Source organism: Tiliqua scincoides, chromosome 2, assembly GCF_035046505.1.
Source record: "Tiliqua scincoides isolate rTilSci1 chromosome 2, rTilSci1.hap2, whole genome shotgun sequence".
NCBI lineage: Eukaryota > Metazoa > Chordata > Lepidosauria > Squamata > Scincidae > Tiliqua > Tiliqua scincoides.
This window is the reverse complement of record NC_089822.1, coordinates 111,449,076-111,472,025: the sequence shown is the minus strand read 5'-3', so window position 1 is coordinate 111,472,025 and position 22,950 is coordinate 111,449,076. Positions and strand designations below refer to the sequence as shown.

The following is a 22,950-nucleotide window of genomic DNA, read 5'->3' as shown; positions in this document are numbered from 1 at the left end:
ACGGCTGAGAATGGCAAGACCTTGAAGCAGCTGACAAGCCGAGCTGAGTGATTCTACCTGCTCTTGGTGTGAGCAAGAAGTGTCTTGGCTGCCCTCCATGTGAGAGATGGAGCTGCTTGTCAGCCTGCGTGGGAGAACTGGAGGCCAGAAGTGAGACCAAACCAGGAAGATCCATTCTGAAATGTTGTTGGTTCTTGAAAGACAGAACCTCTATGATTGTAAAAATCCTCTTGAGGGATTTAGAAATGCCTGTCCATGTAAACCGCCTTGAATAAAGTCAGAGGACCAGAAAGGCGGTATATAAATACCTAGTTGTAGTTGTAGTAGTTGTTGTTGTTATTATTATTATTGTTATTATTGCTAAAGGAGTGTGAACCACTGGCCTAAAGCAATTCTGCTCCCCTCACTCCTTTTAATGTAAAAAGCAGAACAAGCCCTGACCCCTGGCTGACCCTTCACCCTCAGCAATTAGAGGGATGGTTCACACAATACTGTATAGGCAGGTTGCATCTTAAGCAAAGGTCAAGTTCTGGTCAATGTGTAAGGTAAGAATTGTGTATATAGTCAAAATTACTCTTACATCTGAAAAATACATACTATCTCTTTAAAAACTAAAGCGGGGATTCTTACCAAAAACTAAAGCAGTTTCATTATCTCATCTCACATTCACCCTAGGGCATATGCTTAGTAAGTGAAAAATAAGTGAAAGTGGGCAGAATCCAGTCTCATTATTTAAACTGTTTTTGTTTGTTTGTTTAATTGCTGAGGGTGTGTACTTGAATTCACACAAGTAAAATGCACCTACGGTGTGTCCTGGCTGTATAATTTTGGCAATCAGAGCAGTTCGAACTGTTCTCAGGTATGCATTCAGGTGACAAATGTAACATGCAAACAGGTGACCATAGCCAAAGTTCCTGTGATTGTGACCAACAAGAAAAGTGCCACCTCATCTCACAGGACATGTATTGTGTTGAAGAGACTCTGAAAGAGAGCCAAGAAAATGTGGAGGGAGCAGATCCCAATCAAACTGCCAGAACACACTGTCTTTCACTTCCACATAAGCTGGAGACATAGTAGAAAACATTTAATACTAAATTGTGGAGCTTAACAACAATCCCTACTTGTCCCATTTCCCAGTTTTCCTAGAGTCTCTCATAGTATCATCTTCCCTTGTATATACTGTATACTGGTTCTTAATTTGTCTTTCTCTTAACCTGTTTTGGTTAGTGTTGGGGTGCTGGGATGTATACACTTGTTGAACTGAAACACGGTTGCAGCCCTTCCCAAATAAAACCAAGGCCATCTCAAGACTTGCAGGTGTGGGGCATGTCAGAGAAGTGAATACTTACAAATTCAAGACTGATAGGGCTGCTGAGGTTTGGCATAGGGTGTAGATACAACGTTGATAAGAACTCATCCAGCTCTGTGAACTGGGGCAGGAGACAAAGAGAAACACAACTGTTCATGAGAAGCAGAGGCAGAGACCCTAGCAAAGATGGGATTAGGCCAAGAAATGGGCCCAGGATTCCTACCCTCACCTGCTCTTTGGCTAAGTGATCTGCAATCATGTTGAGGATCTTGTAGAAAACTTCAAACCATGGCAAGTAACTGTAAAAAGCAGAATCAGCACACTTTAACCAGAGCTCGTGCTTGAGGTGTACATTCTGGAGAAACCCCTGGCACCCCCAGTCAAAAGGAACTTGGGTAGCAAGACTGGAAAAGGTTTTGGTGAACCCTGCCAGTCTGAGGAGTCAACACTGGGCTAAGTGGCTTAACTCCATCTATTATATAAAGTATGACAGCCTCTCTTTCTCTCCTGATTTGCATATACATATTTAACCAGCAGGTGGCTCTGAAAGGAGGGCAACCAGAGACAGGTCTGTGGGCTACTGCCCTATTTCTAGAATGCCACTTTATGAAAGGGTGACATGACATGGCAAATCTCACTTGCGAAAAGAGACAACCAACCATCCTACCTGAGGATGCATAGGCAGGTGTGGAAGCCCATGGCCATTCGGCAGAAACCAAAGTGCTGTTTCCCCTCCATGTCGGTGAGTGCAACAGTGAAGTGTTGGACAGTGGGGCTTTCTTTAACCCTTCATAGGAAATGGGGAAAATGATATTAGAGGGATGACATGTAGCAGATGGGGAGAAGTATAACAATTCAGCAATAACAAAGAGTCCTTTAATTTGTTAACAACATTTAGGCATAAGCTTCTACAGGCTGGTGAAAGAACATAAGGCTTGAGCCCACTCTTTTGGATGCCCCAGTCCTTGCACTTGGGATGGGAGACACAAGTGGCAGCTTCTCTCTGAGCTCCCAATGAATGGGCCACTCAGTCACTGGCAGAAAAAAAACACAGACTTCCTGTAGAGTGGGGAATACATGACCTTGCCAGGATGGTGTCATTAAGGACTCAATCCTGACCCAGGATTGCGTGGGTGCAAGTCCTCTGTGCCAGCCCAGGAGGGTCATAAGTGTGCCGTAAAGCAAGTTTTCGCCTCCTTGTGAGTCAGCTGGACCAGTGCCCGGATGCATGCCGGCCCATGGAGGTTGAATACAGCCTCTGCACCAACTTGTGGAGGAAGCCTTGTGTTGGCCGAGCTCAGCCAACATAAGGCTCTAGGGTACATGAGAAGGAGGTAGGAGGGAGTCATTCTGGGATGGGAGGAGGTGGAGGGTGGTCCCAAGGGCGGGCAGGGAGTGGGAGATGGGGCTAGGACCTGGTTCTTATGCCTGATCCCAACACCCGTTCCTGAGCAGAGTGGAGTGGCTTCAAGCTGCTCCACTCTCCTCAGACTTATGCCACCTCAGGAGGTGGCACAAGTCCCAGGAGACCCATTGGGGTTGCAGTGGCTTACCTGGGGTAAGGGGAAGATTTTCCCCTTACCTCTAGCTGAGTCACTCCAGGGCCCTATCACGCACTGGATGCAGTGCAGGCCTCCTGGCCCGCCTGCTCCAGTACAAGATAGGATTTCCATGGACGTTACTTGATTGGAGGAGTGGAACCCACCTGGCTTCTCCATCCCACCCCTTGGACCTACATAGACAGGCTTGCTGGCCAATGGGCAAGGTAGTTCTTTTGCTAAGCAGAATAGGTGCCCCAGACAGGGAGATGGATGAATCCACATCCAGCACATGGCTGGAAGAGTGGAGTTTCCAAAACAAAAGACAAGAATGCTGCAGGATTTTCCAGCAGCTCTAAGACTGATGAACCTGAATAGGAGCTCCTTGGGAGTTAAAGTATCCAAAAATACAGAAAAATAGACAAAAAATAAACAAAAACAGGACATCCATCACATCTCCTCTGTGGGCAATGGAGGGAGAAATGTTTGATGCAGTGTAGCCAAAAGATAATGGAAGAGTAGCTGTACCCCATTTCTATGTAGAGCACAAATGTATGCATTAAATTTAATCTGAGTGGGAGTTCCACTCTCAACTAGGGTCCCACAACTAAGTCTCATCTAAACATTTAAATAGGAAAAAGATTTCTATAGTGAGCAAGGTATCTCGGGTGCTTGAATTTACTAATGACTGCTGGCTCAAGGGCTTCACCTTGGCTTCTCCCTTTGAAACCTTTTGATCTTTAAAGCAGTTTCCCAAAATTCTGACAACTACGAATCATGCTTTTTTCCTGAATTTTCCTGAATCATGTTTTAATCATGAATTAAATAGGAGGCCCACGTATTTTATCTTACTGTGTCTCTGCATCATATTGCTGCTAAAGGAACAGTGGCAGCAGCAGGTTGAAAAACTGACAACCTTAAACTGGGGTGGGGTGATGCTGGAGGGAGAGAGCATATATGTGTAACAGGAGGGGCTCCCATTGTTGCAAGAAATGGCATACCTCTCTACATCAAAAGGAAAGCAAAACTTGGGTAGCATCTGGATCGATTCCTACAGGAAGAGAGAAGGATCCTTGGTAATGTGGTATATGTCAGCCCGGACACAGCAAATCTCACAGTCAGACATCTAAAGAAAAACTTCAGACTGCAAGGAAAACACTTGTGTATGTATAGAACTTTTTGCTAAATAAGTGACAACATGGATTCGCAAATGTTTTTAGGGGGTATGCCTGCCTGTGTGCTGAAGTTTGCGAGAGTACTGGGGGGGAGGGTTCCTGTTCTTTCCAGATCCCTATTCCTTTCTTCAATGATTCCCTTGTCACACAAGATATTTTATGCTGTGTCTTTCACTCATGATGTTAATTATCACTATGTAATATATAGAATTCTATAAATCCATGGAGATATATGCCACTGTGAAACAATCTCCCTCACTCCCTCCTCACAGTCTCTGCCTTACCTACCTCACAAAGATGTTGTAAAGATAGATCCTTATTTCTCATTTCTCTTAGTGCACACAAATAAATAGAATCTTTAGCAAGATTTTGACCTACCGGATTTCTTTTTCTCTCCTTTCCCCCCCTTGCAATAGAGTTTACTCTTTTAAAGCCCCCTGCATTCACCCCAGAGAAAATCTTTGATTAGAACTATGCTGCAAGTCAATGAACACTTCAAAATGAATGATGGCAGTATTTTCCTGCCTCCCTCTCTAAAGAGGGATTCTGTGAGAGGATTCTGTGAGTGGTGTATAATCATTTTAAAATTGCCATGCCAATGCAGTCCATTATATGGTAGGTAGGGGAGGTTATAGCTAAAAGAGTGAGTTGATGACAGCCCTGCAAATGTAGCACATTATCAACAACATAGGTTTGATGTAGGGCTGAGGCTAGTTTTAATTCCTAGTCAAAAATCCCCCCCACACACACACAAAATACCTTTGTTGTGCAGCAAAGATCAATCCACTTAAATTACAAAACCAGTGACATTACTACAAAGTAAGTAACACAGAAAACTTGCATGTCAAGGAGAAGCATAATCTAGAACTTTCCTCTCTGACAATCTCATTTTCTACAGGGAAAAATGGGGGGGGGGGTATAGAGGAGCATTCAATTATGTGAACCCACACTCGCAGCTTGAAGTATAGGGTGACCCAAAAAAAAAACCAGAACCCATACAAATTTTATTAAATTCTACAAAGGTCCAGTAAATTTCAAGAAACTTACTGGACTCAAACTTCAATCTGTGTACAATTATTCCCTGTTAACAGTTTTATTAACAGTTATAACACAGTTTTTGTTTATAAACAAAAATTAACTGTTTTATTCAAAGATTTATGGGTTCTGTTTTTTTTTTGGTCACCCTGTAGTACAGCCAGACAAAGGTCTACTGTCTCTGCAAGAACTAGACCAGAGATTCTCTATACCTCAGTGCAGTGGATATCAGGTGTAACAAATATAGACAAGAGGCAAATTAAGCATATATCTTTGTCTTCAGTCTCACTTTCTGAAAAATCTCTGTATCAGTTAAGGCAGGCAGCAGATCAAAACCCATTAGGGTTGCCTCTTTCCTTTCTAGGCCTTCTCTTGTGCTTTCAACAGCAGCCTTGCATGCAAAAATTAAGCTGGTGAATTCTTCCCTGGAATTTTAACTCTATGATGGGAAAAAATTTGATGTGTGTCAGGCTGTTGTTGAAAGGCACAGGGAAGGAGTAGAAAGAAAAGGACACCTCTAGCAGAGCTTTTGGGATGCACAGGACCAAAGTAAGGTCAGCAGCAACTGTGCCAAGTAGAACAGACCTGGTCATCCAACTCCGATGGGAACTGTCTAAGCACTTGGGGATCTGCGTAGAGAAAGAAAGCAAAGTTCAGCTTACAGATGCAGGCAGCTTCCATTTACACATTTAAATTCTGCTTTACAGAATTAGTATAGGACAGGCCATGAGACGAATCAGGATTTTCACTGCATTCTATTCCCCAACTAGAGCTGTTGGACCTAAGCCCTTTTCTATAGGCTTCACATGCCTCAACTGTCTGCATTTTATTCCTTATTTCTGGCACCTGTCCTCCTTAAAATATTGTGCCTACTTGTCCTTTTTCCTTTGTGGGAAGATGTTTAAATTTGTAACTGCGCAGAGATCTGCACTAGAGTGTTTCAGATTATGATCCCCTTCATTGGGCAGATGCATCATGACTCTGTAGTGTCTATGAATGTGCATAGACATGGACACAGAGAGTGCCAGCAACATGGCTGCCTTTCTTTCTACCACATTCTGAATTGCTTATCCAGTAAATGTGCCTGAATGTATTTTGAGTTGCAGGTATTACTAAAATGTTCGGTCAGGTCCTCTGTAAAATTAAATGGACAATGAAGACGGGGGGGGGGGGGGGAGGAAATTGTGGGCTATGACTTCAGAAGGCTGTGCAGGTCAGGCTGGCCCAGGGCAATGAAATACAGCATATGAAAGGCAAAGAGCCTTCTGCCACACCCTGCAACTGTGGGTATTGTGCAGGTGATGAGTAAACTCCATAATATAAAGACAGAGACTGCCTCTGTTAGAACTATGTTCAAAGCAGCTTTCCCTTGCCCCACAGCCCTAGGAGAAGAGGGCAAGGTTTCCAGACCAGAGGGAGGCGTGGCTTCCAGGCATGTGAGAGACACAATGCCTTTGCTTCACACAGGAATGCACACACAGGAAAGAGACAGGCTGGCAGGAGATGATGAAAGAGCTTCATGTTGTCTTGTACTGCAACTGGAGAGGAGTGGGGTGTTACGTAAATGCCAGCCTTCCTAGACAGGATAACTTAAGCAGAGATTTCCGTTTCCCCTTTTTTTCTTATTTTAACTCGCAATATTAATCACAACGCAATGGCCACCCGTGTGTGGGCATGCACAAGACAGAGAGACGGAGAATGTTATACAGGGGCACTTGAAGCACATGGAACCAGAAGGCACACAGAAGGATTGACTGAATGCCTTTGGCAAACTTTGGGCTAGTGCAGAAAACAAGGGCAGGAGTCTGGCACAAGAATGACCAGACAAAGGGACTTACCTCCCTAGCAATCACCACCCAAGGTTCACTGGTGCTTGTGCTTGCAGTCTTCTCTCTAGCTGTCTCACTTTGTAAAGGCTTTATCTTATTTGAAGGGATCCATCTTCTGTGGCAGATGGTTGGAAAGGACTGAAGCTTTTTGGGGGGTGGGGATTGTCTGTCCTATACTAATTAAAATGCCGGGATTCCCCCTTTTTTGTTTTCTATAATTCTAGCATTGAGGATCGAGTGCCTTTGAGCAGGTGCACAGCCCTCCCCTGGATTTGTTCCCCAACAGGTAGTATTCAGAGTATTATCTTTTCTCTTTGCCTGTCAGCTCCCAGACATGGTAGACTCATGCTCCCAGACCCAACAGGTCCTGCCCTCTCATTGGCACTCTGCAGAGTCAGGTAGGCTGGTAAACCAGCTTTGCTTATTAAGAACAGTTCACAGGAACACAGTCAACTGACATCATGCTTTAGCAACATGCCTTTATATCCAGAAAGTTGGATATAAACCACCCCAGGCAAGCGGCAGGGGGGAGCTGGACTGTTCCATTACAGATCACCTAAATATACCATACAGAGGTACACTGCCTCTGAATGTGGAGGTTTCATGGAGCTGTCATATTTCATAGCCATTCATAGATGCCTACCTTGCATGAATTCACTTATTGTCTTTTTAAACTATCTAAACAGCACATCCTGTGGTAGCAATTTCCAAATGCAACTAACTGTTGCATGAAGAACTACAATATTTTCTTTAGTCAATTCTGAATCTACTGCCAATCGGTTTTGACCCTGTTCAAGGTTTAAGAGAGGGGCGGGGATGATCTGCATCTACTTATTCTACATAACACAACATTTTCTCAATTTTCATTTTGAAAGAAAAACATTAAAAAGAGCACTGCAGATAACTCCAGGCCAATCCCTAATGCTGCCAATCCCCAATCTTTGGCTCCCTTTTATGTCCCTTGGCCAATACAGAGACTGGGATGCAGACTCAGCAGGCACCACCTTCAACCAGAGATTTCTTTTTCTGTGCCCCTGGACCACCCAGATCTTCCTAAAAAACTAAGAATGCCCAAATTTCTGTTCTCCCTCAGAGGTCCAAATGAACCTCCGCCCACCACTGTCAAGACTCACCATCATCAGCGAATGTTGGGCGGGCAGCTTCAAAGAACAGATCAAATATTTTCTGGGGTTTTTCCCTGGGGAGACAAGAGAAATCAATGAACTCAGAGTTGCTTGAGTCATTGGCAAAACAGGGCTTAGGAGCCACCCAAGGCTGTGGTGTGCGAACTCCATTTGTCATAAGATCAGAACTTCTCAGTAAAGGACAGAACAGGATGGAGGTATAGTGAAGGCGGGTTGAGATATCTTGGCACACACTGTTCAGCCCATCATTAACCCACTTGCCCATCATGGAGCCCACTTCTTCTGTCAGTTTTCTCCTTAAACATTACCAGTGAACCAACAGTAGTGTCACCGGCACAATGCACCTTGGCCTATGGTGTGACCTAGTTGTTGTTATGATTAAGAATATTTATATATGTATATCACTTTTTCAATCAGTTCACAAAATAACAAAATAAATACATTAATTGGTCAATTGTTGGTCATCATAACTATTCAGTGTCCAATGTCCACCAGTGTCATGTGGTTTAATATGATAAAGGGCTAGTGAGTCTCTTCGGACTGGGGCATAGTTCTTGCTGAGTTGGTAAGCCTGCACCTGGGCTGTGCCATCTCAGACTATAGTAGGATGCTTATATAATGCTTACCCTGCTAACTGGGTAAGAGGCACTTTTTCAGTGGGTGCTCTTCTTTTATTTAGCAGGGGGAGAGTAACTGGCCCTCCTCACCCCAGCAGTGTGTCTTTTCTAGTGGCTGCCTGCTGGTGTTCTTTTGCATCTTTTTAGATTGTGAGCCCATTTGGAACAGGTGGTTTGTTTGATTTTCTCTGTAAACCACTTTGTGAACTCTCCATTGAAAAGCGGTATATAAATACTGTTAATAATAATAATAATAGAGTGTTATTCCAAACAAAAATCAAAAACACAGTATCAAGCTCTGCATAGAAATCTAGTTGTCAAGGCTAGAAACGTTCTTCCTAGCATGCTAGTTTTCTATGTGCAGGAATTTTTTTTTTAATGGGGGAACACTCAGTCATGTAAACCTACATGATGCCTAGGTGTAGGTTACCAGCACAATGGGAACTAGGCCTCAATCCCCAACCACACTGGGACATTCAGTCTGCTAAAAATGATTAACAGCCTGATTCTAACCAACTTTCCAGTCCCAATGCAGCTGCAGTGCAACCTTGAGATAAGAGAACAGAAGTTCCCTTACCTTAAGGAGGACTCTGTGATTGTACCCCCCACTGCAGGATGCAGAGTGCACCTGTTGGCATACCTGCATCAGTGCTGGAAAGTTAGTTAGGATTGGCCCCTAAATCTGATAATGTGATCAAGAAATGTGGATTCCTTTGGCTGAGGAGACTGAAGCCTGACTGTTGCAATCACTGTTGCTGTGTCAAGAATCCCACTATGCCATTACCTAAATGACAAGCCAAGCTGTCTACTGTACCACTCAAGGTGGCAGCCTAGATGCTGTGGGAAGCTCTTGGGCCTTCTGAGGGTTATTTGGGCTGGCTGCTTGGATCAGCAATATGTTCAGAGATGTCAGTAATGCAGTCCAAGATCTGAAGAGATGCCTATGACATGCTCTGCAGTACTGCAAGTGGTCCTGGGGAACATCTCCCAGATCACTTGGGTGAAAAAAATGTGGGTTTCCTTCTGACCGGGGTGGGGGGGGGCAGAGACCTAGCTTGACTTTCTGTACAACAACAGAGAAGAAAAGTGAAGGTGAGTAGGGTCTTCTGACACAATGGCCCAACCAGCCACTCACCAAACCCTGCCCAAGGTCTTACTTGATCCGTGATCCCATTGTCCTTGGCTCATTCCATCACACTGCCATCCCAGTGAAGCACCACAGCGGACCGTCTTTCCTTCCATCCAGAAGGACGGAAGCCCTGAAGACTGAAAATCTTGCTAGAGCTCTATTTGGTGCATTTCAAAAAACACTTCCTTTGTGGCTTTGTGTTAGAGGAAGTATGAGGCCTGTGGCAGCATTAGCTCACTGCAGAGTGGTAGTTTTAGTTGGGGTGGGAGGAGGAGGGGAGATGGTTTGGTCCCATTCTTTCATGTTGCCCTGTCCTGTTCTAATACATTTGAAGTGTCATTTAAGATCACAACAGATTCTAGGGGCTAAGAAGTTTTGAACCACAACTTTGACAAAAGTGGTCTGAACAGATGCTTTCCCCTTTAAATTTAGTATAGAGGTTCCCCCCTCCATCCTTCCTTTTACACTGTAGAGGCTGAGAAAACTGTTGCAAACAGCTTCTTTGGATATGTAGAATGATGATATTTGCTCAAGGCTTTCACATAGTTGATTAATTAAAGGTGTATGCTTGATAGCCTTTGATAGCTACTAGCTACTAGCTTTGGTGGCTACTAGCTACTGTATGTACTGCCTTTTTGGGAAGAGGCTGCTGTTTAGCTGGGGGCTGCCACAAAAGAAGGTATTCAGCAAAAGAGAAGGAAGTCTGAATTTTTGCTGCTGGTTGACTAGAAGCAGCTGTGTGAGGGGTGAGTCTGCATATTGACATATTTGAGGAACAGGTGCTACTCTAAAGATTAGTGTTGTCTGCTTTCCCCTCCTCAAAAAGTTAATTTGTAAAATAAAAATGTATCTTCTTAAAAATGCAACCACATCCAGTACTCCCTCTCAAAAAAATGGCCCAGTAATAGGCTGCTCCTGGAACTTCCTAGCTACCGGGAAGTGGAGGGTGTGAAACAGTATTTGTACAACTACTTGCGTAACCTTAGGCTGATTTGCTGCCTGGGTCCCTTTGGGGAGAAGGGTGGGATAGAAATAAAGTTTTATTATTATTATTTTATTATTATTATTATTTGCTGCAAATACTCAGCTATGTTCACTTTTTCCCTCAATGGTAACTAATGACTGAATACATATTCTGTTGAATGGGTTGTATACCTGCAGGGGTGAAACTGGAGACCAGCATGGTGGGAAGGGAAAGGACTTATTGTTCTGAATTTGGTGACAGATACAAAGAGCTGAGAGTTTTAGGGCTCTGAGAGAGATCCACAAGAGAAAGATTGTTCTTTGATTTAATATTTATAGAAATCTGCTTGCTTCCAATAGGCTCTACTTGTATGTTTGTAAATATCACCAATATGAATCCCTAAGCTCTCTCCTTCAAAGGAAGTTAAATTCTGTAGTATGTGTCTCACAGAACTTCTCACCAAGAATTGTTCAACATTTAAACAGCATATGCTATCCATCTTGTATTGTCTGTAATGACTCATTGATGCTGAATTGCAAGACATCCCTGGTGAGTCAATGGGGGGGCTTAATGTGGCACTTGAGGACTTTGCCTTGGACCCTTTTTTCAGGCTAGATGTTACAGACCTGGATCACACATGTAGTACAAGTAGATAGCAACAAACTCCCCACACATGTAGTGTGAGAAGGATGGCTAGATAAAGGGTGTAACTTCTGGTGTTACCAAGAAATACATCAATGAGGAGGTCGAGAGAGAGAGTGGCTAATTAAAGCCACATCATGTGAACAAAATTAACATATCATCTCAACCATTTAACTCCATCAGTAGTGATATCTGTGTGAACTAGGCAGCAGTAGAATTCCAGTCCAGTGGAAGGAGGGAGGGAACACCTTCTTGGAGATATCCATAACTCTAGACATATACTGCAGTGGTTCCCAAACTTTTTTGACTGGTGACTCCCTTGACCTACCTTACCATTGGTCATGGCTGCCATTAAGGCTACAATCCTACAAATTGCATAGGGCAGAGGATTTTTTTTGCAAGAATTCCTGGCCGGTTTCTTTTGCTTCCCAGGGAGCCACGGCTCACAGTTTGGGAACCAGGGCTATACTGTATTACTAATCTAGGTAGAATGAGAATTACCTCTCCTTGGTCCTTCCCTCAGTGGCAACAACCAACTGATCATGGGAAGGAAACACAGTTCAGTGAGAGAGCTCATACTTTGCATGGTGTGGGTTCCAGATTCAATCTCTGGCTCCTCCTGGTAGGGAAGAGAAAGTTTCTTGTCTTAAAACTTGGAGAGCTGCAGAAACATATCGAGGTAGATGGACCACTCAGTAGAAGGCAGCACTTATATTGGAAATAAAAATTTTCTAACTTGTCCCTTGAACTGGTTAGATTTTAGTTAGAATGTTCCATACGAGGATCATGATATCTGACCATCTCTTGCATGCTATGGTTTTGGATCCTCAGTCTTAACTGGTTCCTGGCATTATTTCCTTATGTCATGGAGACCTTCTCTATTAAGCCATTTCTGCCCAACATTGCATATATGCAGCAGGGACCAAATGCATACACCTGTGGGCAGGGCAAAAATGGGTTAATTCACTAGACCCAGATAGCTAGGCACAGCTTCTGCTGTGCTGCTCCTTCTCTCTGAAAGAGAAAATGGATTTCTGCTCCATAAAATTTTTTGCCCTCTATTGGTTAATAGCACAATCCTATGTTTGTCTACTCAGAAATAGGCCATGAGGCCAAGTGAAGCAGTCACTTCACGAAGCAGATTGGCAGGAGGTCTCCACCTCTGTCCCCTTCACTTGCCTCCACTGGGAGAAGCAGAGGCTAGCACATCACCTGCTTAAGAGCAGGAGCATTAGGCACAGAGGCACCAGATTGTCTCTGGCTGGCCCTGCCTGCAAATGATCACTCTGCTACAATGTGGCTGTTTTGAGGCACCTTAAAGACACAAATTTACACATACCCAAAGCAGTGTTTCTCATCATTTGTCCTCCACCATACCACTTCACATGGTCCACTGATTAGAAGTACCAAGGGAAGTAACTCGTGATGACATCATCACCAGTTTCTTCTGGGTTGGGAGGCCAGATGCAATGAAACAAACACCAGTAAGACGCTCAGGGTGCATGGGAGGGTTTTTCCGAGTGTGGAAAAGCATGCTTTAGAGCTCTGCCTGCTGTCTCCTACTGCTGTTTGTTGTGTTGCATTCCTTGTTCGCAGTGCCAGGTGGCAAGTGTTCAGGGGTCCCACAAGTACCACCGGACACTACCTGGAGTACAACTGGTGGTACCCGAACCACTGGTTGAGAATCAATGTACTAGAGTAATTTCATCAGATGCACAAACCACCCTCAGTACCAACTCAGTACAGTTTGTATGTGCATATGATACACACATATACTAATAACATACAGAAACACTAAGATAGGTACAGATTTTTAAAATTGTATTAGGCATAAATATGACATTTTAAATAATTTATGTAAGGGGTACAGTCGGTGGCATTTCTATGCAAAGGCTATGTGCATACAGGAGCAGAATGATGCCCTGTTCACAAGCATCATGTTAGTAATAATGCAATCTTCCTACCTTTCTGAAGCTAATTTAATGCCTGTGGTGAAATCCCTAGTCTTGAGTAAGACCTAAATGAATAGAATTAATTTTGCTGATAAATTCCATTGTGGATAATTAGAGATGCTTGGAGTAGGGGCATACACCTAAATGGAGAGAATCCCCTCTGAACAGATGTTTTTCTGTATTCTTGGGAGTTCTGGGAGCTGCGTTAGTACAGTTCATCACAGTGGTTTGAACTGCTGCTTTTTCAGCTCTTTGAGGATAGGGATCTGTTTCATCTGAATGTAATTACTGTAACCTGTCCTGGGCTAGTGGGATACAGCAGGCTAGGCATCACAATAAAGAAGGAAATGCATAAACAGAGATGGTTCTGCCTCTGTTTTCAGTCTTTGTACTTTGTGCTATATATGCTGTGCTGCTTTCAAATCTTAAAAGCTGCCTTGGGACTATGAGAAGGCAGAATATGCACTGAAATATATATCTAGTGCAGGGCCTCTGAGAGGAATTTTATCAGGGGGTACAAACTTTCTTTTGGGCCCCTTTGCAAAGGGGGAGGGGTGAAACAGAACAGGGGAGGGAGGTGACTGGTGAGCAGAATAGGGGCAGGTAGGGGTGAAACAGAGTGAAGGGAAGGCAGAGACAGCTGGAAAAGTCTTTGAAGCCCAGGTCTACCAACCCATGTGGCATCAGTAGTGTCCCCAGCATCCCCAGTCATAGTAGTGTTCCCAGCATCCCATGCGGGCAACAAGTCTGAGTAGACAAGAAAACATAAGATCTCAGGAAATTTCTGGGCCCCTCCTTTGGCTCCTGGGTCCCCCTTTTGACCCTGGGCCTAGGTGCAAATTACCCCCCTTTACCCGCCCCTCCTAGGCCAGATCTAGTGACATATATTTCTGTCCTCGTGCTGGAAATGGGGGATGTACATGTTTGTATGTGAGGAGGAGGAGGAGAGCCCTAGGACAGCAAGAATTAGTACACATGCAATAAAGAGTGTGGCAGATCATGAGAAACTCTGATTGGATGCTGGAAAGAAACCCCAGGCAGGCTATTCGTTAACCAATGGCCCAGCAGTTAGAAACTTTGAAATAATAAAGTCTGGTACAAGAAGTATCCAAGCCGTCTTTCTCAGTAAGACACTAAATGTGGGTCAGATTGCAAATGGAGGCATAAATTTTAGAATTCCCCTTCTTTCAAATAAAATTTTTTAAAAGTTCCTGCATGCAGAAAACTAGCATGTCAAGAAAAAGGGAAATTCCTGAGGCACAGATTCATACTATGCATGCATGCATGCACACACAGTGCAGTGGCGTTCCTAACCATTTTAGTGTCTATGGCCACACCTCCAGGCATGCTGCCTTCCACCTGAAGGTGCTGCCCTCTGTACCCACTGCCTCCCCCCCCTCCAGGTGTTCTGAGGGCCAGAGAGGCCACCCATGGCTTCCCCAGTTCTCAGAATGCCTTCTAGGAAGTGAAGATTTTTGGCCTTTAAAATGTATTCTGAGGGCTAGGGAAGCCACAGGTGGTTTCCCCAGACCTCAGAATGCCTCTGGGGGAGGCCCTCAAGCATGCCAATACTATCAGTGGCTGACTGGGTGCCACAGGGGAGGGCACTGTGGGGGGGGGCACTGTGGGAAGAGTGGATAGCAGCACTGCACCATTCCCAAGCCTGGTGCTTGGGGCATTTGTCTCCTTTACTTCTCTCCTCTGGTACACTACTGACACAGAGTATGGAAGAAAATTTTCTCATGCAGGTTTGGCATCTCAGTGTGAACTAAGCCAGGGGTGTCCAAAGATTTTAGCAGGAGGGCCACATCATCTCTCTGACACTGTGTCGGGGGCTGGGGGGGAAGGGCTAATTTACATTTTAAATTTGAATAAATTTACATACGTTTACATAAATGAATATATTAAAGATGAACTTATATGAATGAATGAAGGTCTTGCAATAGCTCAAGGCCTATAAAAGGCCTTGCACAAAGCAATGCCAGCCTTTCCTTTGCTGCCCCTGCTGCATCACAGATGTGAAGCAGCAAGCAGTGGAGGGAGCCCTCATCCCACAGCTCATGTGAGAGGTCAAACAGTTGCCCTCATGCTGAGAGCAGTTGCGTTGGGCCACTGTGGGCTCCAACAAATCTCCGGAGGGCCAGAGACTCATTGGAGACTAGGGACTCCCTGAGGGTTGCACTGAGAGGCCTCAAGGGCAGCAAGTGGCCCCAGGGCCAGGGTTTGGGCACCCCTGAACTAAGCCATCAAACTTTTGAGCTGAAAAAGTAATCCAGTGTCACTCAGCACTTAAATTTGTATCCTCCTCCTGTTCACACTGACTAGCTCCCATAATTCTGAACACAGAAGCAGAGGACAAAAGTGAACAGAGGAGTCTGCAAAGCTGAAAGTTCCCTTTTTATCTCAAGCAGGTGCTGATTTCTCCCACCCACATTTTTCTTTTTTTAAACATCCTTTTTCATTTGAGAAGTGACCATGACTGTGGCAATTTAAAGATTAGATCTATGAAATAGGCTGGGTACTTAAACAAGGTAAGGAATTACATTAGGAAGCACTTACTTAAAAACAGTATTCATTGTAAGTGGGTGAGAACTTCTGAACTTAAAAACAATCCTTATTTAGCATATGTGTTTCAAGTGTTAACAATTCACTCATTTTACCCTGTGTAAAAATATACAGAGACACTTGAATCCACAATTCTCTCATAGCCAGCTTCTGTAATCCTTTTCCGGAGACACTTGGACTTGGAAAAAGGATTACAGAAGAGAATTGTGTATATTCATTCATTCAGTACTTTGAAGTCTCACCCGCAGATAAGTAGCACTGTGCTGCTTGATAGGCAAGATAAGGGAACTTATAACTTGATAGGCAAGATAAGGGAAAATGGGATGTAGTGCCTAGTGCAGCCATTTTCAGCCACTGTGCTGTGGCACACTGGTGTGCTGTGAATGGTTTGCAGGTGTGCCGCAGGAGTTTGGGGGAGGGTCATTTATTGGTAGGGCCATGGGGGAATGTGAGACCCCCATCAACAGCATGGTGTGCCTTGTCAATTGTCAGAAACTGGTGGTGTACCTTGACCATTTTAGTACCTTGCCAGTGTGTCATATGAGACAGAAAAGGTTGAAATCACTGGCCTAGTGTTTACTGACCAGCTCCTCATTACATGAGGAAATGTAATCTTTGTTACTTGTAGGAAAAAAACAAGGATCCAATAAAAGGATACAAAAAAGTGATGGTGGAGAATATTGGCAAGGATACTAAAATGCAAGCAGCAAATAAAACCTGACCAATTATTCTGGGTACTTTACCTACCCTAATTGTTCATACTGTTCCAGAATCTTAGTCCTTCACCCACCCCATTAGAAGGATGGGTGGCCAAATCAGCATGTCATTGGACCACGGCAAATCACAAAGGGACATGTGCTATCCTGCTTATAACCTGTGGGCAGTGTGGTGTGCCTTGTCAATTGTCAAAAAACTGATGGTGTGCCTTGTCAATTTTAGCACCTTCTCAGTGTGACATGATATGAAAAAGGTTGAAAAACTGTTGACCTTAATCCAGAGATCCACCAATTCCTTGGCTCAAACAGGTTGCATACTTCCACCAAGTCTGTAACATCTCACCTACTATACATAGTATAAATACTCTGTACTTTATCACCCTCCCACCTTTTTATGCTGTGTTATATATTGGTATAGTCTGTTGCTGCTATTATAGCTATGAGTACCTTACGATGAGATCTGCAGTAATCTGGTTTTATGGAGGAATTTAAAAAATGTTAACCATGTTGATTTCATTTAGAAAGGTCCGGTATACATTTTAAAAATAAAAAACTGACCCTTGCCAACTGCTATAGATCCTCCTTCACCTTGAGGAAGTGCTATATGTGCAGGGCTCTCATGAGTCACTTTTAGCAGCTTGCAGGGTCCCCCATGGCTTCTAAACAGTGTAAGTTCCAAGCACGACGAAACTGGAAATCCCACTTCCGGTTTAATCGTACTTGGAACTTTCACTGTTTAGAAGTCGCGGGGAGCCCTGAAAGCGCTCTGCAGGGCTCCCCACATTCCCTGGATCCTGGGAGCACATAAGGTTAGTTGAAAAATAGTCCCCCCCTTTCCCCCACAGGGGCACGATCCTGGGGATAGCTTTGCTGCCTCTGCCCCCACCCCCGCAAAGACTTACCCTGGGAGTAAATCTCCCAGGAAGTTTGAGAAACACTGAGTTAGGCTATATCTGTTATGCAAAGTAGAGGGGAGATCACTTTTCCTAAACCATAATCATTTGGACTGTGTGCCCCAGTTGATGTCACAAGGAGCTTTTCAAGGCTTTGCTATCATGTTGCTGCACCAACTCTTGTTCCACCCCTTTTCATTTCATAGGAATCTGTATCCTAGGTCTATCTAGGTCAGTATTGTCAATATAGAGTAGCAGCAGGATTTCAGGCAGGATTTTTCTCTGCTCTAATTGGAAACTCTGGGGATTGAACCTGGAACCTCCTGCATGCAAACAGCTTCTTTGCCACTAGGCCACAGCCGTTCCACTGAATAGCACGTTCAGCTTGGTTTGTCCCAGACAATTTCGATGCACTTTCTTAGTGACAGAGAAGTGCTGTTTGGCTCTTCTGCCTCAGGTGCCAAGTGCCTTGGACCTGCTCAGTTTGTACTGGACACCCAACAAGGAGCTGACATCATACTAGGCATAGTAACAAAACAGAGATCGGTACCAGTGGTACCCGGCCTTCTCTCTTGCTCTATTGGATTTCATGACTGCACAAAGGGGCACATTATTGTGGTGTTGGAGTGCTTCCACAATGCGGGTGAATCACAGTGTTCTCTTCATACAGAGAAAAATGGTACCAGATCCTTGTAAGAGAGGGTGAAGACAATGTATGCAAAAGAAAAATGTGGGGAGACAGAGATCCCCAAGCAGTGCGATGGCAGAGACCTGCAAGCGAATACATGAATTCCAATTCTAGAAACTGACCATCCAAGCACATACCATTCTGGAGGAAGTCAGTAGCAACAATGAGATTACCAAATGTAATCAGAAATCTCTTGTTTTTTCAACAGCTGCTTGGGAATTAGTCTAGCTCCTGACCATAAGTCCCATAGGAATTTTGAGGTGGGTAGGTTTTCTCTTCAGATCCTATTGGGGCATGCCCAAAAGCAGGGTAAAATCTTGGTAGACATCTTAGCAACCTGGGCATAAGGTGGCAATCCTGTACACACTGCCCTAGAAGTAAGCCCCCTTGAACACAATGGGAATTGCTTCCGAGTAATTTCTATGTATTACCACATAGGATTGTGCTGTAAGTTGTATAGGATGCCAAAAACAAAATGAGACTTCTGGTCAGGGTCTGTAATAAATGAGAAGTTTGGCAAGGGCAGCTTTTCAGAAAAACATCTACTAAATATCTGCCTGCTAAAACGTACTAAAAGGCAAGTTTTGTGAACTTTTAAAACATTGTCTAAAATCTGAGCATTACATAAGGAGTGAAAGCCTGTCACATCAGTATATTGGGACGCATTGCACAGACTTTACAGATTTACTGCACAGATTTACTGTACAACCCCTGCTAACTGGTAAGAGGCACTTTTTCAAGTGGGTGCTCCTCTTATATTCAGCAGGGGTAGAGTAACTAGCCCACCTCCCCCCAGCAGTGTCTTTTCTAGTGGCTGCCTGCTGGTGTTCTTTTGCATATTTTTAGATTGTGAGCCCTTTTGGGACAGGGAGCCATTAGTGATTTGATTTTTTTTTTCTGTAAACCGCTTTGGGAACTTCTTGTTGAAAAGCGGTATATAAATACTGTTATTACAACCATGCACTGTACACATCCATTGCCCAAAACAACCGACTCCTGTGGCACCTTAAAGACTAATTTATTTCAGCATCAGCTCTCATGAACTACATTTCACTTTGTGCAAACCAGTGCCAGTCAGGGGTGGGGGCTGTTTTTGTGTCTGTCCCACTCTTTCCCTCCAATTTAGCCTTTTAACTCTTGTTTACACATTACATTAAATGCACATATGGTCTGCTTACAGTGACCTGTACACCTGTACACATGTATTGAGCATGTTATATTCCAAAACCTGAACAGCAGTTCATGTGATCTGTATTTATGTTTTTGAGCAGCCCAGTGTTTGTGCAGACTTTTAAAATGAACACATATAGGGATTCACACAGAAACATTATGCATGTACACTACATGTACAACACAACATGTGAATGATCCTGATTTACTCCCCACCCCTTAGGAGAAGTGAATTACATGGAAGAAAACTAAAGGTTGCATGCAAGAGACTGATGGCTGAATTGCTTCTTACCCTCCCCCAACAACCTGCTCAGGTGTTCCAAATGTGACCCAGATTAAACACCATTTATTTTCTCCCACAAAATGTAATAAGAACTAGTGGAAACAGAGTCTGCCCCTACCTGATGTTCCAGTTCTTAGTCACAGGACAGAAACCCGGGAACAGGCTACACAGCCAGGTACTGTATAGCTGACTTTACTTATTAGATATTAAAGCAGAAGTCATGTAGCAGGGGTGGCCAAACTTGTTTAACGTACAAGCCACATATCATAAACTTCAGATGTTTGAGAGCTCCAAGAGACGTGTTCGAAAGCTACAATGTTTAAGAAGCCTTTAAATTCTTAAATAAATTTACTCACCATAAACATTAAACTTGTGTTTTAATCCTGTGGATTCTCGGTTCATAGCGGGTAAATAATTATAAATGCTGGAAAAATTGTTATTTACCTTTTATATTGTTATGCAAAAAAGGGCTCAGTCAACATGTTTTCAAGAGCCACAACATTTTCAAAGAGCCACATGTGGCTCACAAGTCACAGTTTGGCCACCCCGCCATCTAGGTCCGTAGAGAAAACCATCTTGTTCATAAAACACATGCTTTGCAGGCTGAAGATCCCAGATGGATAGATCTGAGGGATTGGGATGAGTGAGAGAAAACTTCAAGGATTGCTATCTATCAGAGTAAGACAATACTGGGCAAGATGGACTGACATTCTGACTTGGTGGAAGGGAGCTTCATATGTTCATAGCACGTGAGATATGAGCATGGATACAGCACTTCCACATCCAATTTTTTTTTTTTTGCTTATCACACTGTTGACCGACATCTTATGTTATAAAAGCATCTCTGCTTCCACTGTCTCCTGGAAAAACAGCAACAGCAACAAGCTATCTCCCTGCTTTCCCGACAAAGGTTATACAGCACTTTCACACATTGAAAAACAGGTTAAAAAACCTTTAAGACAAAAATGCATCCCTGGAAGCCATGGAATTTTGCAAGAAATTAATATAAATTAGGGTGCAATGTTAACCCATTTTTCAGCACCAACATAAGGGTAATGCAGCTCTAAGGTAAGGGAACAAACATTCCCTTACTTTGAGAAGGACTCCAAGAATGCGACCCAATTGCAGGATGCAGCACATGCCCCATTGGCACCGCTATGCCAGTGCTGGAAAGTTGGTTAGGATTTGGGCCTTAGTCCCATAACTTTCACTTTCTGTATAAGGCAGGTATGTACTTGTTGCATTAATAGGGCTGAAAATGGATACTTTGATCTATGCTGCTTGTCCACACATCAACAAATTTGCCTAACCCCAGTAAACCAGGTTCTGCTCCCTTCCAGAAAAGAAGTTGCCTGGACTCACCACACATTCCACTCTGACAGAGCAGTAGCAGAGTTTCATTTTTCCAAATGCATACACTGCATACAACCAGCTGTGATTGCTCTTGGGGCAATATTTGCTCCTCATGAGGAGTGCAAAATGTCAGCTATTGCTGTGATCACAGATCACCTTTGGTTTCCAAGATGCTACCAGGCCTGGTTTCCAAACTTGCAGATCTGTCCTTATAATAACGAAGGATAGAAAGCTTGCTTTATTTTCAATAGTGAGATTCTCAAACCCAATTCTGCACACCAAAACATTTATTTTCTGTCCTAAAGGACTGCAGAATACAACATAGGCTAGGATATAAAGCTTAGAGGCTCAGCTGTATCTTCTCCTAATGATCAATCTCAAGGCATATCTGTACTTACAGTAATGACAGAGCACGCTGAAGGAGTACTTTTGTCAGTGTAAGTAACCAAACTGGAGCTGCACTGAATCACTCATTGAGGGCAGCTAGTCAGGTTTAGGTGGCAAAACAAGCTGGCCTCCCTTGTTTTTCTTCTTTTTCCTGTTTGCACACATCCTGGTCACTGTTTTGTTTTGCAGTAGGATGGTTTTACCCCCACATATGAAGCTGTGGGTAGCCGAACCAACAATTATCCTCAAAGTGACATTAGGTCATAAACCCAACAGTGTCCTGAAGTAGAACTCATGTGGTGACCGAATCTTCCTGCCAACTCATTTCTGGTATTGTAGCTTATCTGGAGGCAAGGCAGGGGAGAGAAGCAGAAAAATTACTTTGGAGCCAGACTGAAGAAAATAGTAGGTAGAGCACTGAACTCTTCCATACCTGCTTTGTGCTTTTAATCATGCCCTATTACCTGCTTTGTATTACCTATTACCTGCTTTCCCCTGGGGGCTGGGGATAAGAATAGGCCCTCAGTTTGGCTGTACTTGTCGTAAGAGGCGACTAAACAGCCACCAGGTAGATGTCAGCCTGGGAAGGCAGCTCATCTGAGAGAAGGAAAACTCTGATCCCAAACCTCCACTGCCTTGTGGCTACATCCAGTTATGGAAAAGGCTTCAGGAGTCAACCTCGAGGCAAAATCCGGAGCCAGAGTCCCTGAGGCAGTTCATGGCTGAACACAGTCATGTTCTGGCAACTCCTGCGACGCCGCTGGAACCAACCATATTGGCCTCTGCCTTTCCATTGGACCATTTCAGCGACGTGGAGAGGGAGGATTTGCTGCATGGGTAACAGCCTATCCTCCATACCTACTTTACCCAGGCTTCGGTGCACTGGAGATGACACTCTGTTCCAGAACCACCATTCAGAGTGTGACACCATAGTCTTCCAAGACTGAAGGATGCCAACAACATTACCTGCTTTGTGCTTTTAATCACGCCCTATCCTTGCTTGCACACACCATGGGCACATACCCACATTTGAAGCCAGAGCTCTGACTGTGCCATGTGCAATTTAGTCTAACAATGGGAAAAGTCCATTTAAGTCTACTTAGATAGGTGTGTGATACTTCCCATGTTCAAAGACAGAAACAAAAAAGAGGATGGCACTCTATGGGAAAGCAGCTAGAATGATAATCTTGCACTTCCAGCTCCATCTGATGGCAAGAAGCACAACAGATGGGAAACAGGCAGCTGTTCTATTCATCTCCCACTCTTCTCCCCCCCCCCCCCCGCAACTTTCCTAGTGTCCTGCCTTTTACATGAATGCATTTGGTCGGCTGCTGGCTGCAGCATCCATTTCACTGATCTGATCGCTTTCCCACTCCTCTCTCTAGGGTGCCTGCCTGCCTGCCTGTTAGGCTTCATAGTTTGGCACAAAGCATGATATTACTACATCTTTGTTTGCGTACCCTTTTACTGTTACCATTAAGAACAGCTGCACAGAGTTGGAACTGCATCACTTTGACAAACCACAGTTAAGTAAGGAGCAGGCAGTGCAGTGTTAACACA

General features: G+C 44.0%; 1 protein-coding gene across 1 annotated transcript in view; it reads right to left on the bottom strand.

The window, feature by feature from the left end:
• The window catches only part of DENND1C (DENN domain containing 1C), a 32,811-nt gene extending 22,920 nt beyond the window's left edge, over nucleotides 1-9,891 (bottom strand). Inside the window, exons 1-7 of the mRNA XM_066615917.1 lie at nucleotides 9,806-9,891; nucleotides 8,020-8,084; nucleotides 5,643-5,686; nucleotides 3,849-3,898; nucleotides 1,977-2,096; nucleotides 1,539-1,608; nucleotides 1,350-1,430 (exon numbers count right to left, since the gene is read on the bottom strand). Of these exons, the coding sequence (XP_066472014.1) occupies nucleotides 1,350-1,430; nucleotides 1,539-1,608; nucleotides 1,977-2,096; nucleotides 3,849-3,898; nucleotides 5,643-5,686; nucleotides 8,020-8,084; nucleotides 9,806-9,822 (447 nt within the window). The 5' untranslated portion in view covers nucleotides 9,823-9,891. The remainder of the gene's footprint in view (nucleotides 1-1,349; nucleotides 1,431-1,538; nucleotides 1,609-1,976; nucleotides 2,097-3,848; nucleotides 3,899-5,642; nucleotides 5,687-8,019; nucleotides 8,085-9,805) is intronic.
• Nucleotides 9,892-22,950: the final 13,059 nt, after the last annotated feature.